At 45.6% G+C, this 16,016-nt stretch overlaps 2 protein-coding genes across 2 annotated transcripts; one reads left to right on the plus strand and one right to left on the minus strand.

The window, feature by feature from the left end:
• Window positions 1–1,305: 1,305 nt before the first annotated feature.
• On the plus strand, window positions 1,306–12,407 carry AK88_00676 (uncharacterized protein; the record flags this gene model as incomplete). Its single annotated transcript, XM_012478322.1, has 3 exons — window positions 1,306–2,260; window positions 2,402–6,170; window positions 6,284–12,407. The coding sequence occupies 3 exons, from the start codon at window positions 1,306–1,308 to the stop codon at window positions 12,405–12,407; spliced, it is 10,848 nt and encodes a 3,615-aa protein (XP_012333745.1).
• Window positions 12,408–12,754: 347 nt separating this feature from the next.
• Window positions 12,755–14,659, minus strand: AK88_00677 (uncharacterized protein; the record flags this gene model as incomplete). Its single annotated transcript, XM_012478323.1, has 1 exon — window positions 12,755–14,659. The coding sequence occupies one exon, from the start codon at window positions 14,657–14,659 to the stop codon at window positions 12,755–12,757; it is 1,905 nt and encodes a 634-aa protein (XP_012333746.1).
• Window positions 14,660–16,016: the final 1,357 nt, after the last annotated feature.

Genomic DNA, 16,016 nt, shown 5'->3' on the forward strand with positions numbered 1-16,016 from the left:
AAAAAAAAAAAAAAAAAAAAAAAAAAAGAAAATGCCAAACGGAGGGAAATCTAAACCCTAAACAAAATAGTGCCAATCACGCTTCCTATTCCGATGCTGTCGCGTATGGTGCGCGCAGGCGTTTGCATCTGCAAGAGGAGGCAAAGCTCAGCACGATGGCACGACGACACGCTGGTACGAAGGCACTCTGATACGATTGCATACTTTTGTGTAAGGCGATGGGCAACGTGCGATTGCCCCCTTCGCGGAAGCGGTTCTGCGTTGCCGCGTCGCTGCGTCGCTGGGTCGCACCTAGGGGAAAGGGTGGATCTTTTGTGTGTTAGGGAAAAAAACACAAGAGAGGAATTGTCCAAAGGGGTGACCCTGCAATGATTCATCCCCAGGCCCCATGTAATATAAAGGCTGTTCACTGGAAGTAGCACATAATACACATAATACTATAGGTATGGAAAATAAAAATAAAAATATCCCATCGGTGTAGCTACTTTTACAAAGTCAAATATAGGAAGTGACGTGTTAAGGGGAGTCATGGGACACGGCGGGGGAATACTCCTGATGTGTAGAAGAGCTCGCTGCTGCAAGGTCTCCTTTGCTCAGAAGCATCGGAGCAGCGAGCGCAAAGGGGGGGGGGGGGGCCTTCGCCTCTGCAATGTATACGCGTGTGGACAGCGAAAAAAAAAAAAAAAAAAAAAAAAAAGCTGTAAGTGTCGGTTCTTATTTCCTAATTTTTTTTTCCCTTTTTGATATCTCTAATGGTGTGGTTTTCCTCAATGACTCCTTGAATCCTCCAAAACGGGACAAAAAAAAAAAAAAAAAATTAAAAAAGGCATACACATTCTAAAGGACAAGTGCCAAACGTACGATGCCTTACGATGAGGGCAAAAAGGGGCAAATGAAAAAAAACAAAAATTATATGGCCTCAAAAAAGCGTCTGTCTAAAAGCCTTTGTGGGGCATCCCAGACCCCTCCAAGCGGGAAAGAAAAACAATTTATCACATAAATTATTTTTATATGTACATAGGTATGGGCACACGTTAGAGTTTCCTTGCGAAGCGAAGTGACGTCCGTTCTTATCAGCGCTTCCTGCCCTTTTTGTTTTCCACGGAGAGTTCATCATCACAATGAACACAGGAAAAAAATAAAAGCGCGTGAATGGTGCACTTCTTGTTGTAGAGTCTTCGCGGTAGAAGCTAACCACACAAAACACGCGGGGGTGGTTGAGTAATGCGTGCATAAGGTAGAGCAGAGCTTCGACCACTCTGGTCGTCTCTCCCTCCCTTCACCGCTGTGCAGCTTAACGGTAGCATGGCGGAGAATTTCTCCGAGCTGTTCCCCGCGGACGGGGGCACACACAACCTGAGACAGTACCTAAACCAAGGGGACATAAAATTTGAAAATGAAGAACTGAAAAGAGAAAGGGAACAAATAAAAAACGACCCACAATTCGTACAGTGCGTAAAAAACATATGGACCAATGTGTTGAACAAACCCATGGATGGTAAATTCACTAAAGTGGAATACTTCAAAATAATGCTTAGGATCTGTAAAGTACTAATACCTCATTTTGATATTAAGGAGGTCATAAACATAGTAAGTGACGAATGGAACAATGATTGTAAAGGGAAGAAATACCTCAACTTTGAATCTTTTTTTAATGCCTTTTTTGAACTCACTGATATATGGACACCCACAATAAATGCACTAGATTATGCTCATTTTTTGAAGACCCTATTTTATAGAATTACCTTCATCGAAATTAAAATGAAAAATGGACAAGTGGTAAAAAAAAAACCTGTCATGATGATAAATTTTAAACGAAAAGAAGATATGAAAAAGGTATCTCTTTTTGAAAATACAATTTTGGGTTATAAAAATGAAGAGAATGGTCATGATAGATGTAGTAGTAGTTTCATTAAAAATATGAAATCCATTAAAAAATTGTCAACCCAAATGGAACAATTAAAAAAACAATTCACAAAACGATTTAGCGACAGTTATAAAGTTGAGGAGTCCTTCCTGTACGATAATGATCCCGACGCGCAAGACATGTTGGATAAAAATTTATTTGAGAATCTGCTCAACAATAGGACTAATGATGATTCGTATTTACAAAGACATATTGTGTTGCTTGATGTGGACGAGATAAACCCGCTCGAGTACCTTGAGGGGGCAGACTCCCAGGAGGAAGAGTATTCCCCTGAGGGGCACCCGTGTGATCGTTCTTACTCCCCCAGGCGGCATGACGGGCTATCTTGCACCGGTAGGTCAACACGCACAAATGGAGTGGGGTGATAAGTGACGATTAACATCGACCCCCCGCTCTCATCTGTGGGACACCGCAACAGTGCACCTACCTCTTCTCACTCACACACACCACACACACACACACACACGCGCGCAGACAAAGGAAGGAACAAAGAAGAAGAGACCAAACAAACGAAAGATGATCCAACGGACGGGGGGGGACATATATACGGACAGGTGGTAGAGAAGTCCCCCTCAGGCGTCCAGGCCAGCGTCGCAAAAAGGAACACTTTCGCCTTCGAGGTGAGAAAGGACAAACATAATGAGAAAGGCGTGGAGGACAAGGTGGGGGAGGAAGAGGACGACAAAGGAAGGAGGAAGACAGAGGGATCCATTGCAGACCGAATGTACGTACTGGAGGAAATTCAAGAGAGGACTAAAAGGTCAACAAAAGGTGAAGACGACGAAAAGGATGGACACGATGGACACGCCCAAGCCGCTAACATGGATAAAACGGACGAAGGGGGCCCTCATGAAGGGAAGGAAAAAATAATGTTCGAAGGCTCCCTGCTCATTGACGGAATAAACTTTGCTGAGTTCACCAAGGAGTGCAAAATTGTGGACCTCAATGACCACCAGGGGGGTGGCGCTGTTGATGCGAAGGACACAGATGCAGAGGAGAGGAACCCTTTGGGTGGGGACCTGCTCCCGACGCAGCAAAGACACTTCCTCCGCCTGGACTCGAACCTGGATTTTGGTGAGGAGACGCTTAGGAAGGAGGTCCGGGGGAAGTTCCCCCAGCTGGGCCAAGAGGGGGCAGAAAACGCACAAAATAAAGGGGAACAGAACGGACAAGAGAAAGTGGAAGCGAAAGGACCAGAGAAAGGTGAAGCTAAAAGCGACATGGAGGCAAACTCAACGGATAATATAGGGCGGGACGACCCCACGCAAAGCTCCCCACAAGGCAGGGCTGAGAAGGAAGCTGAGGGGGGAGCCGCTCAAGGAGAAGGAGAAGCCGGCGTAGTTGAAGAACATGTAGGCGCGTCGGTAGGGGAAGGAACAAAGGCCGCTGTCCCCATCGATGATGAAGTGACAACTCAAAAAGGGAAAGGAGACGCCACTGCGGGGGAAGAAGCGTCGCTTGTGAATCAACACAAAGACGAGTCTGAAAAATCGCTGGCACACAATGGAGCAGAAGCAGGAGGAAGTCCTAGTGCAAACAAAAGTGTAGAAAAGGAAGAAGATAAAGACTACACGCATGGGTCCGATGAAGAATACTTGGATGCACTGAGAAGCAATTTAACAATAGGAGGAGCAGAAAAAAAAACGGGAACGCCAAACGAGGAGACAGAAGGTAGACCCAAAAAGTCAGTCGATCTGCTTAAGGCTAAAAACTTCTTAGAGAATGAAAAACGCACTTTGGAGGAGCTAAAGCAGGAGAAGGACAAATATAAAAAGGGGAAAAAAAACGACACATGCATGGGGGAACTGCTCGACGAAAGTAGGACTAACCTGGACACACAATCCACTGTGAGTGACATGGAAGATGCAGCTAAGGCAAAGAAGATCCTCCCTGGTGATGGGTCAAACGAATCCACCTTCAACATAAAGGACATTTCGTTCGATGACAAATTGGATAAGGAGGTGAGGCCGAAGGAGGGGGACGCTTCCAACAGGGTGGGTATAACTGAACATGCGCAGGACGCTTCCAACAGGGTGGGTATAACTGAACATGCGCAGGACGCTTCGAACAGGGCGGATATAACTGAGCATGGGGAGGAGGAAACGAAGGAGGGGTACGCGCAACTGAACCAGCAGAGGGACCTCCTCTCAACAGTGAACAAAGACATGGAAAATAAAATGGATTCCTACAAAGGAAATGTTGATTTGTTCATGAAAAAAATGAAGAGGAGGAGCGATTGCAAGGGGGACCTGGCAGCAGGGAAAGGAGGAGATGACGTAACCGATGAGAATATTTATCATGCTGATCTTGCTGAAGAGTTCGAGGAAAGCGAAGCAGGTTGGCAAGACCATCCCGGAGATGCAGACTCCCAGGTGAATGTAATGGGCAGTACAGATAGCCACGGCGAAATCAACAGCTCGAAGCCGAATGAAGAATTGCTGAGCAGTCTTAGTATTAAAAAGGACATGTATGAAAGGAACCAACATGATAAAAATGGGACCTCCTCCGCATTCGATACCAACACGACCTTTAGTGAAATGGGGAAAATATTAAATGAAGTCATAATACAAAGTGAGGTAGCGGTTTTGAGGAAGAGTCTACAAGAAGGGCTATTAACAAAGGGATACTCAAATGACGAATCGCAGTTGGTGGGTGAAGAAATGGAACATGAGCTTGTGAAGGACATAATCCGTAACCAAGACGTTGTGAAAAGTATTCTGTTTGATGATGAAGACATGGAGGGAAGTGGACACACTGGAGAGGAGATACGAACAGGGGGCGGCGCCTCCACATCGGAGCGGAAAGAACACAAGGGGCAAGAAGACAAGTGGCAGGAAGACAAGTGGCAGGAAGACAAGTGGCAGGAAGACGAAGGGAAGGAAACTCTCACACAGGGGGCACCTCATACTGGCGTAGATGAGGCAGTGCTGATTCGTGATCAAGATGTTGTGGAAAGGGGCCCCACTGATGATGAGAAAGACTTGGAGAGTCACCTTGGCGGAGCGAAGCGTGACTCATTAGAGAAGAATGCACAGAGCGCTGGAGCAAATGACATGGGCGGTCACCCCTGCGGACCGAAACTTGAGTCTCTGGAGAGGAGCAAAAGGGACCAGTCGGATGAGAAGGTCATCCCGAAAGTGGACACACCGGGAAGGGTCACAAATGAAGTGCAAACACCAGGACGAGTAATTGAAAAATTCGAGGCTACAGAAGGGGTCATTGAAAAAGTGGAAACACATGGTCAAGTGAGCGAAAAAGTGGAGACACCTGCAGAAATCGTTGAGAAAGTGGAAACACCTGAACAAGTCGTTGAGAAAGTGGAGGCTACGGAAGGGGTCATAAATGAAGTGGAGAGACCTGGACAGGTGAGCGAAAAAGTGGAAACACATGGTCAAGTAAGCGACAAAGTGAAGACATCTGAACAAGTCTTTGAGAATGTAGATGCTACCGAACGGGCCATGAAGGGGGAGGCGTGTCCTGAACAACGCGGAGAGGGAGGCTTGAGCGGAGGTGCACCTATACTGAAAGCACTAACTGGGATAGAGGACAACGCTCCTGACACGGCCAAGCCTCCTCACATGGGTAACGCCGCTGACAAGGCTGAAGCGGCTGACACGACCGACGCGGACAAGGCCGCTAACGCGGCTAACGCGGCTACCCCCCTGAAGACGAAGTACCTGCTCGTGGAGGATTCCCACAAAATGAGGAACTTCATCAAAATAAATAAAAGGAACAAGAAGGAAAATTTCCTAGTCATGTCCAGGAGGAGAGAAAAGTATGTCTACAGATTTGCCCGAAGATTAAAAGTGGACCTGATCGAGCCGCTTCTAGTATTAAGAAGAAATGTAACGTTAGAAAATAAATTTCTGTCTCCACTTGGGAAATTAATTAATGAAGATTTAAAAAAGGGAAAGAGCATCGACTGTAAGAAGGTCATGGATCTAACCTTGGAGTGTCTCAACAGTATCATTGCTAAAAATAATGGCTCCCTTTTGTACTTGACGGGAAATTTTTTGAATTACGCTGAGTATTTTCTTCACAAATGGAAGAAACTCTCCTCTTTGAATTACCTCAATTATATGAGCTTCCTCAATTTGAACTTTCAAAAAAATGTAACACAAGGGGATGGGATTGATGGGTCCAACTTTCTCGTGGAGGATCATAATTTGATTCTGGCCAACCCGTTTAAGGACACCTTCCCCTGCTTCTGTATCCTTCTGCAGGAGCATGAGGGGGTCGCAAGGTATGCTAACTTGGCTCGGCTCAGCTTTAGGGCGTTCTACGTTTAGGCCGCTTTACGTACGCCGTCTATATGTGGGCGTCATTCACGTTTCCCCATTTTGCACCCCACCGCAGGTGCGACGAACCAACCCACGTGGACATCATATACGAACACCTGCTGAACATCTTCCGAGAAAGGAGTTCGGGACCCCTCCAGATGATAAATGTTGGTGGGAAGGATGTGCATGTGGGCGACAACATAGGGAAACACAAAAAGGAAAAAAAGAGTAACTCATCCGGAGCCGCCCTTTCTGTTGGTTCTAGCGAGGAGGACGAGGCAGAATTGCAGGGAACAGGTGATAATCCCTCAGGGGAGGCTTCAGACGGGGACTCTCCAAATGAACAGCGTGATGAGGAAGACGAGCAGATGCTGCGAGTGTTAGAGAAGGAACGGCTGGGGAGTGTTGCTGTTGTTGCAAACGCGTCGGATGCAGCTGAAACGATCGACGAGGACGTGGGCGCACAGGAGGAATGCCTCACCGTGGGGGGATCGGAGGAAAACTACGCTCTAGACGGGCGCGCCACGGAGGGGGATAACACGGAGGAGGATGACATCGACGAGGATAACACAGAGGGGGATGAGACCGACGAAGACAGCAGCGACGAGGACAGCAACGACGAAAATAGTAACGAGGAGGAAAGCACGGATGAGGAAGAAGCAAAGGCCACCTCCCCCCGTGGGCAACCCAGCAAAGAAAACACCGACGCGAAGAGAACCCCCCGAGGAATCCTAAACGTGGAAAATATAAGTGAAAACTACTTCACCCAAATGAGTAAAGAAATGTGTTACGTGTACAGGTGCGACGATCCTGAAAAGTACTACAGGAGTTACTATGCTGAGTTGAAGAGCAGCATGCGCAGCATCAAGTTGGAGAGGGACATTCGCCTGCTGGTTGAGCGGGTGAACGAGTTGCACAAGGAGGAGAGCGCAGAAATGCACCCCCAGGACGATGTACGCAAAGTAGACGCTACAGTTGACGTAGACGCTACAGTTGACGTAGACGCTGCAGGTGAAGCAGACGAATGGGCCCAACGGAAGGAGGAAGATGTGGCCCGCGCGGTGGAGGAAAAGTTTGGCATCCCACTCATCCGCATGGATATGGTTAGCCAGAAGAGCATGGGACAATGGAACAGACCGAACGAGGACACACTATGGAACATTTTCCACATCAACATGATAAGAAATCAATTTTCTTACCATCTTAAAAATAATTTTTTTCCGTTCAAGTATTGTCCGGAGCAGGGGTCTGGCGTTTTGGTGGTGAACCTGAGGAGGAGGAGGATCCTGGGGAGGCAGTCCCCATTGGAAGACGCTTCCCCAGAAGGTGGCCATAGTGTTGGTGAATCTAGTCTTGTAAAAACAGCTGATGGCGTCGCGGAAGCTGCCTCCGATCAAGGGGATGACAGAGACAAGGGGTCTGCCCAATCGAGTGGTGTTGAAATTAGCTCCGTCCGCGGCGACACGATTCAACAAGTGCAGGGCAAATCGATCGCTGATGAGAAGAAGTCATTCGTAGGCCAAACGCATATGCGCTACTACCGACACTGGGGTGCCTACTACAAGTACTGCCCCGTGACCTACGTCAACGAGAGGAGGTTTGTTAAGGGAAAGAAACAATTCATGGCCACCTACAAGAACAAAATATATTTACTGGACAGCGAAACCAAAATGAGAGAATTTTTGATGTACCCCAAATTCTACTCGAGCAACAAGATAAAGGAACACATAGGTTTTACCATGGTCATTTATTTTTCTAGTGTAGATGTAAAGAAAAAAGTGATGAGCGTTGTGGGGCAGAGGGAACGGGTGGTGCACATCGACCTGGAGGATTACTTCCGGAGGTTCTTCCTCACCGGGGAGGATCTGAGATGCGACTCGGAAAAGGGGGCAGAGGAAGGGGCAGACAAGGAAGAAGAAGCCAAGGGGGAAACGTACACAAACGTGGACACCTACATGTTTGAGATCAATCGGCTCGTGGAGGGCAAAACCGTGTCGCCCCTGTTCATCGTGCGGTACCTGTGCATGCGGATGAACAAGGCACACTCCTTCAATGTGTTCGTCCTGCGACAGGTGGAGGAAGCGCTGCAGGAGCTGAGGCAGCAATTCGAACGCGCATTTGGTGGGGCAGACGCAAATGGGGTGAGCTGTAGGGAAGAACAGGATGATTCAGTTAAGGACTCCCCAGATGATGACCCCGCAGAGGATGACCCCACAGAGGACGGTATTGCAGATGACACTGCAGAGGATATTGCAGATGACATTGCAGATGACATTGCAGAGGATGGCCCCCAGAAGAAAATTTCCCTAAAGGCAGTTAAAATCAGGGCCCTCCACAGCCTGCTCATAGCGCAAGGGAAATCCTCCGAGGCCAGCGTCCAATTCAGCTGCTTGGTGAGTGACCTATTTAAGTGCACCACCTTGAGCAGCATAAACAGGACGATTGACCAACTAATCTGTACCATCTCGACCCAACTGGAGGATGAAAATGGAAAGTACGCCCAGGAGTTAGAAAGTCGAAGTGAGTACCAGTTGGGGGAACCTTCCCTAGGTGGTCCGCCATTCAAGACAACCGCTGAAAGCACACACTTCATAATAACGGGGCTGCCCTTGAATAGCAAAATTTACGAGTACCTAAAGAAGGTGAAACTCCAGATTGACATTGTTATCGCATTTGACGTGAAGAAAGAAAAAGAGAAACAAATGAGAGAAAACATCCACCAGGACATTCTGAAACAGCTAACCCAGAGGGGCAGTGATGAGGTAAATGAAATCACATGGAGAGAGAACTCCATGTATGTTTGTACTAAGCAATACAAAAAAGAGTTTGAACGTTTGAGGAAAGCAAAGTACCAAGTGCACTATCTCAAAATGAGCACCGAGACGAATATTAATTATTACGTAAATGAAGTAAGGAAGCTGCTGAACCCATATGTCCACTCCTATTATGATTACACCGACGTCCTGAGGGATAACACCTTAGCAGATAAACTAGATTGCTCGTTCACTAATGTGTATTGCCCGTATCTTGTATCGAAGCATAATTGGCTGTATAAAAGCTCCAAAGGTGTAAAACTGGTCTATGGTGGGAAGGTGCACCACCTCTCCAACATGTATAATGCTTTTCATTTTTGCCAAAGCAAAGAATCCTATTGTGGAGAATTCTCCGTGCCTCCTTTGAGAGTCCTACTTCTAACTGATGAGGGGTGCCATTTTGTAAAAGAAATGGAGACCATTGCATGCAAATTCTTTTTACAATGTGTTGACATACAGAAGGAGTTTACTAATACATTCCCACCCACCTGTTTTTACATCCTTAAATATGTCTACCTTTTCAAGCTTACCGATGGAATGAAGAACAGGAAGAAGAGGAACCACGTACTTGCACACTTCGTCTTTGGTTCTAACTGGCTAGGTAAATTTCACGATTGTGAGATTCACCTGAACAAGGTAGATGTGGACTACATAGAGAACAACATTAGTTGTGTGAAAACCTCGGAGGAATACTCAGTGGAGACAGAACAGCAAATGCTCGACGTTCTGTTTTCTCGAGTCAAGCCGCTCAACCTCGTTTTGAACGTGGCCAAAATTGTTGCCATGCGCGTCGTCCTGCATGAGAAGCTGGGCAAGTGCATCATTAGGTTCTCCCCCGCGAGCGCAGATCTGTTCAGAGCGTCGTCCGGCGAGGAGGTGAGGCGTTGCCTGGAGAGGCTGCACAGGGAGAGGAGCGTCAGTCAAGGTCGTGGCAGCGAGGCAGAACTGGCTAAAGGGGCTCCCCCTCACGAAACGGCCACAGGGAACAGAAATGGGCCAGGTGACGTGCAGGTGGGTGGCGGAGAGAGAGGCGGACGTGCAGACGAGGTGGAACCCCTCCCCCATGGAGGTGACTCATCTGATGAGACCCCATCAGAAGAAATGGCATCCCAAAGTGATACCAACTCAGATGGTGACCCCTATGCCTACCTCCAGAAAAACATAAAGGTAGAACAAATTAAAAAAATTTTTTTTAAAAAAAACGAAAAGGAATTACTAAACAGCAAGTATATCTTCTTAGCAGAGAAGGTATTAAACTCGTTTGAGAAAATTTTGAAATGCTCCTTTAGAATCCCTGAGCATGTGATTTACTTGAAATGTGGCCTCAAGGCTTCGTGGGAAAAAGCGGGTTACTTCAACGCAGGAGAGGAAAGGCACAGAAAAGGGGCGGGTGATCAGAACATGGAAGAAGTTAGAGGAGATAATTCCAATGGGGAAAAAAATGGACAAACAAAACAGCTATTTGCAGAAGGAGAAAAAAAGCTACTCACCAAAATAAAAAAGACATCAAAGAAGAATCAGCAAATTATTAACCATTTGAAGGATAATACAAATGTGTGGTGTATCGACGCAGGGAAAATTCACATGACAAAAGTGAAGGCATGTATAGAAGCCAAGCTGAGAGGTATACTCCAACATAGGAACTGCCTCTTCCATCAGATGAATCTAAAGAGGGTAGACAAACTATGGGCCCAGTTTTTAAAAAAAAATAATTACGCCAAACTGTCAAATTTTTATTATTACTCTCCGGTCAATATTGATAACATCGTCGACGTAGACACGGAGCACCTCCTCCTATACAACTCGTTTTTATTTTACTTCAAAACGGAAGAGGAACTAAACATGTTTAGTATGAACCCCATTCGTTACTTGACACAGATGAAACCAGACCCCTGCTTTGTCCTCCCATTCGTAATTATGTACTCAGATACAAATATGGAAGACTTGTACGATGAACTGGCGAAAAGTACAAAGTGTGCAGTGATCCACCCAAAAAATTTACTCTCCTTTGGTTTTCAAATTGGGAAATTTAAACAACTTATAAAGACAAAACGCTTAACCGATGCAGACGTTATGGAACTAATACGCATTCGGATGAACCAGTATGATGTCCTGGCTCATGGATGCATCCTGTGCAACCTTCCATATAACAAATTCCAACTGGAGCATTTTCTCAAAGAGAAAAAAATTCCACACTTGATTTTTATACTGCACAAGGGAGACAGGCAGCAACGAATAACACCAACGGAAGCAGAAAATGGAGCATGCCAAAGAGTGGGAGAAAATGTTAAGAAAAGGGACAGGTACATCCCCTCACGCACTGCTGGGACATTCCCACAGTACTACCCATTTGTGAAGTACGTCGAGCACATCTTCAAGCCAAAATATAACAATGTGATACACGTAGAACATACAAACGTGTGGAAAATGAAGTGCAAACTGACGAACGATATAGAGAATACAATAAAGAACTACCAAAAGTATAAACGATACAAGTACAATAACAAGACCGCCTACTTCAAAGGGTTCAATCTTGAAGAAAGGGAAAATTACCAACAGGAAATGAAATTTGATAACTACTGCCTAGTTACCTATAAGAACAAAAACATTTTACAAAAATGCAACATATTCGATCATTACACAGTGAACCATGACGGCTGCTTCTACTTAGTGAGTAGTCATGACGAGGTGGTTGCGTTCGAGAAAAATCCCACGGAGTTCACAGCCATAGAGAAACCACTGGCTACATTCGAAAAAGTAGATCAAGTGGAAGAAAATGATAAAATAGAAAATGAGGGATTCTGCTTGGTCAGCTTGAGAGACCAAAACAATTTTGTCAAGGGGAATAAGCAATGTTGCATAAAGTACCAACAAAAACTTTACCTATTCGAAAATGAAGAAAAAATGGAAAAATTTGTAAGTAATCATACGGACTACTTAAATAATCAAAACATTTTCGAAATCATTTTTGAAAAAATGAAAAACCAAAATGATGTCACTACGATGGTTTATCTCAAGACATACTTGTATGACATCCTGTGTGAGGCGCTGTACGAGTTGGGCAAACATCGACCCCTCTACCCAGGTCTGAGCGTAAAGCTGAGTGCCATTAAATTTCTGGCCTTCTTCTTCTACAAGGAAAACAAACTATTTTCAGCCCCCCTGCGGAGGTCTTATGAAAAAAACTTCCGCTCCTTCCTAAGTGACTGCCAAATACCCATACATATACAAACACTCAGGGAGAAGTTTCAAACGAACTGTACGAACAAAAATCAGGACATACGCAAACCCACCAAGAAGTGGACAAAGCGCGACGTGGAGAAATACGAATCGTTCGTAAATCTGTATGATAAAATATTGTACTCGCAGAGGAGGGGCAAGGAGTGATTGATGTGTACGAGCGACGGTCAAGTCGTTTGGGGGCCCGCGCGGTGTGTGTGTTTTTTATTTTATTTTATTTTTTTTTTTTTGTTCATATTTTTTTCCACTTTTTTATGAACGAGCAAGGCGATTTCGAAGTTGCCGCGCGGAACAAATTTTGGACTAAGTGGAAACACAAAAAAAATGAGCGTAACGTGGGTTGGAAGAAAATACGGGCTGTGTGCAGCCTTTGTGTCTGGTGTTGCGCACAAACGTCGCCTGCACCGTTCAGGTACATTTCCCCTTTGGGGAATTTTCTGTGCACACACGGAACCGTTGGTTGGCACGTTTGGCTAGCTCGTTCGCGTGGCCACTTACGATACCCCCTGCGATACGCCGTACTCGGAAAAGGTGCCAAACCCACGCAAGTCAAACAAAATGGTCTCGTTTCGCTTGAAGGACGCAATTTTCTCATTCTCGAAGAGGGTGTGAAACAAACCATGTTCGATCAAATATTTGTAGGCGCGCAGGCCGTACAGCTCGATAATATTTCCCCTGAAAAAAACAATGTCGTAGGAGCCTTCATTCTTTTGGAAAGCTTTTAAGCAAAAGTCAATTGGCTTTCCATACGTAACGATATTGTTCAGTGCAACAATTTGGTCTCCATGGTGGAAATTTTTTTTGCTCGCTTTTCCCCCCTCAATGATGTAGGACACGTAACAGCCCCCAATCGAATCCGGATTCTTATTCAACACAATTCCGATGTTTTTTTTCACGACCACGTTGGTACAGTTGTTCATATTTTCTTTTAACGTATCTGCCTTTTTCAAAGCAGCCACGGTCAATTTGTTTAACTCGGCTACAATTTCTTTGAAGTTCTCTCCCTTGTCGTCTTTATAGCCCAAGTATATCGCTATGTCGTAAAAATTTTGAGCCTGCCAAAATTTGCGGAAGCTTCTGTATGCATCTCCGAGACATTTCCACGCCAATGCATCCTTAGGTTCGTACTTTATTGCCTTTAGAGAAAAGTTAAGAGCTCCTTGCATGTCATTTGTGTAGTAGGACAGCATCGATATATTTGCACAAATGCTAGAAAGAAAAAATCCATAATATTTACACGGCAACATACTGTATGCTAATTTCAAATCGTGTAAAGTACGCTCATAGTTTTGCCTGTACAATTTTTCTTTGCATTTTTCAATCAACTTTAGCGACGACTCGATGCTCAGCTGCAAATTCCTTTTTGAAGTGTGTGTGATGTTCCTTTGTTTTTTTCCCCTCTCGAGTTCTTTCCGCATGCTTTTACTCAAGTAGGTCATCTCTTCATTAATTTTGTCCCTACGAGCATCTTCTATTCTACTGGTCAACAAGTTTTGCAAATGGTGGGAAAAGTTTATTAGATCTTCCACGCAAGATATTGGTGCCTGGTAATTGCTTTCCCCACAAGTGTACGCTACTGAAATGTTCCTCTCGTCTGGACGGATGGACGAATCGATTTGCAGTCGAAAGAACTCGATGAAGGTGCTGTCCATGGAGGAGTGAAACAGGTAATAGAGCTGGTCTTTCATCATTTCGGCCTCAATTCTCTTCTCTTCTGCGGAATACACGTTGATCTTTACCACCTCTCGTTCGGGTTGCGGTTCTTCTGGAGCGGTATTCCCCTTTGCAGCCTCCGCCACGAGTTCGGGCGGGATCAGCTCGTCCGCCCCATCCACATCCCCGTCATTCGTGTTGTCCTTCTTACCATCCTCATCGTCGTCATGTTGTTCCCCGTCCGCGCTGTGCCCACTGATGGGTGCGTTGAAGGTTGTCTCTCCAAAGTGTCTTTTCGCATCATCGTCGTCGTCAAAGCTGAGGAGCTCATCATCGTTCATCTGCTCTTCGAACACATCTGCCACGTTCTGTTCCCTCTCTTCTTCACTTGGCTGGTAGGGGTCCGGAGGAAATTTCGTTTTTTTTTTCTCTAAGTGATCGAAGGGAAACATGTACCCTGACTCCTGGATGTCCCTTTCCTTTTTGCTCCTGTAAAACAGCTTAGTATGCTTATTCACCCCATGACTTCGAACCGTATTGTGGTAGCAGCGAGGTACATTGCTTCCTCTCCTTTCTGTCCCTATGCCTTTTCTGGGGTGGATGCAGTGTCGCTGCGGGGCGCGAACGGGCTCTCCTGCCTCCCCACTGCGCACTACCAACCTTTCGCAACAATGCGGTATCTTGAATGCCCCACAAAAATGGAAAATTATATAACACACGCTGAGGAGAATCACAAACTTAGTCATTAAAAATGGACCTAAGGGGTTACGCACGTGGGGGTGGACACACACATAAGTGCATACTTGCACAACTACACATGTGTGTGCAGTCTGGTGTTAAACAAGGTGCCTTTTCTTTCCTTTTTTTTTTTTTTTTTTTTTCTTCCGTTGCATTGTTTCCAAAATGGGGCATTGAAACGAGAAGAGAATAAATGTCCATTTCGGTTTTGCCCTTTTGTATAGGACTACGAAAAAAGGGCCACATGAATTTAGTGGAGGAACCTCTCTTCACTGCTATACTTGTGTAGCCCTTTTATTTTTATGTAGAAAGTCCCCCCGTTGGAAATGGCGCAAACGAAGAAGAGTCATTCCCCAAACGATACGCACCGTATGCACGTGTTAGTACTAACACTTTACAAAATTACTAACGAGGTAACGACCATTTGGCGTCTGTCATTTGGGGGGAGAAAAAAAAAAAAAAAAAAAAAAAAGGATTGATCAAGACTTGGACCAATATTTTGAGGCATTCCCTCCTTACGACTAATTCGTTCAATCGTGTGGCCGGAGCGTTGCAATGAGGACGATGGCACGGCTGTTTGCTAGTCCGCTTTTACCAAGCCTCGTGGGGAAGAGGGAAAAACTGAAGGAGCATGTTGCTGTGCTGCTATTCCTATATTAATTTATTTATTTATTTTTTTTTTTCTGCCTTGGCCTCTTCCCATCTCGAGAAGCGGTGCCAGTAGCAGTGGTGATCTCATTTAAAAAAAATACCTCGACACCACACCTATTCGGGGCTTTTCGCACATTACATATATTTGTAACCGCGCGCAGGAGGGGACGTGGCAACCGCATGAACCGCCCGAAGCGCTACAAGGAGGGGGCATACACCCCTTCAATGGGGGAATACCTTGCGCGAGCAACTGGGCCGTTCGTCCATATTGTAATCACACAACGGGGGTGTCGCGCGCCAAGTCATTACACCTGCTACCATTACACCACTTGCACGTTTCTCTTTGCACACCACGTCGGGCGAACAATGGTGAGTGACCAAATGAGCAAAATGGGGAACGCATTCCATTCAATCGACCAAAAAGAAAAAATACTCATCGCGGGAATACCTTGAAAAGGTCGCAATAGTCAACCCCTCGTCGAAGAGGATGAAAAAAAAAAAAAAAAAAAAAAAAAAAAAATCAATGTGCAAAAAGGAAACAGCGGTGGATAGCACAATTGCGAGAGGGTGAAACGTTACACATGCATGATCATATACAGTCCACGCGAGACCATGGTTCCATTCCCACGTCTGGTTTGTAAAACGTCTAGTTGGTGAAGCGGCCATATTACAAATAGCAAAATGTATTAATAAAAGGGTGAACCTGTGAGGAGT

This window comes from Plasmodium fragile (genome assembly GCF_000956335.1).
Source record: "Plasmodium fragile strain nilgiri unplaced genomic scaffold supercont1.5, whole genome shotgun sequence".
Taxonomy (NCBI): domain Eukaryota; phylum Apicomplexa; class Aconoidasida; order Haemosporida; family Plasmodiidae; genus Plasmodium; species Plasmodium fragile.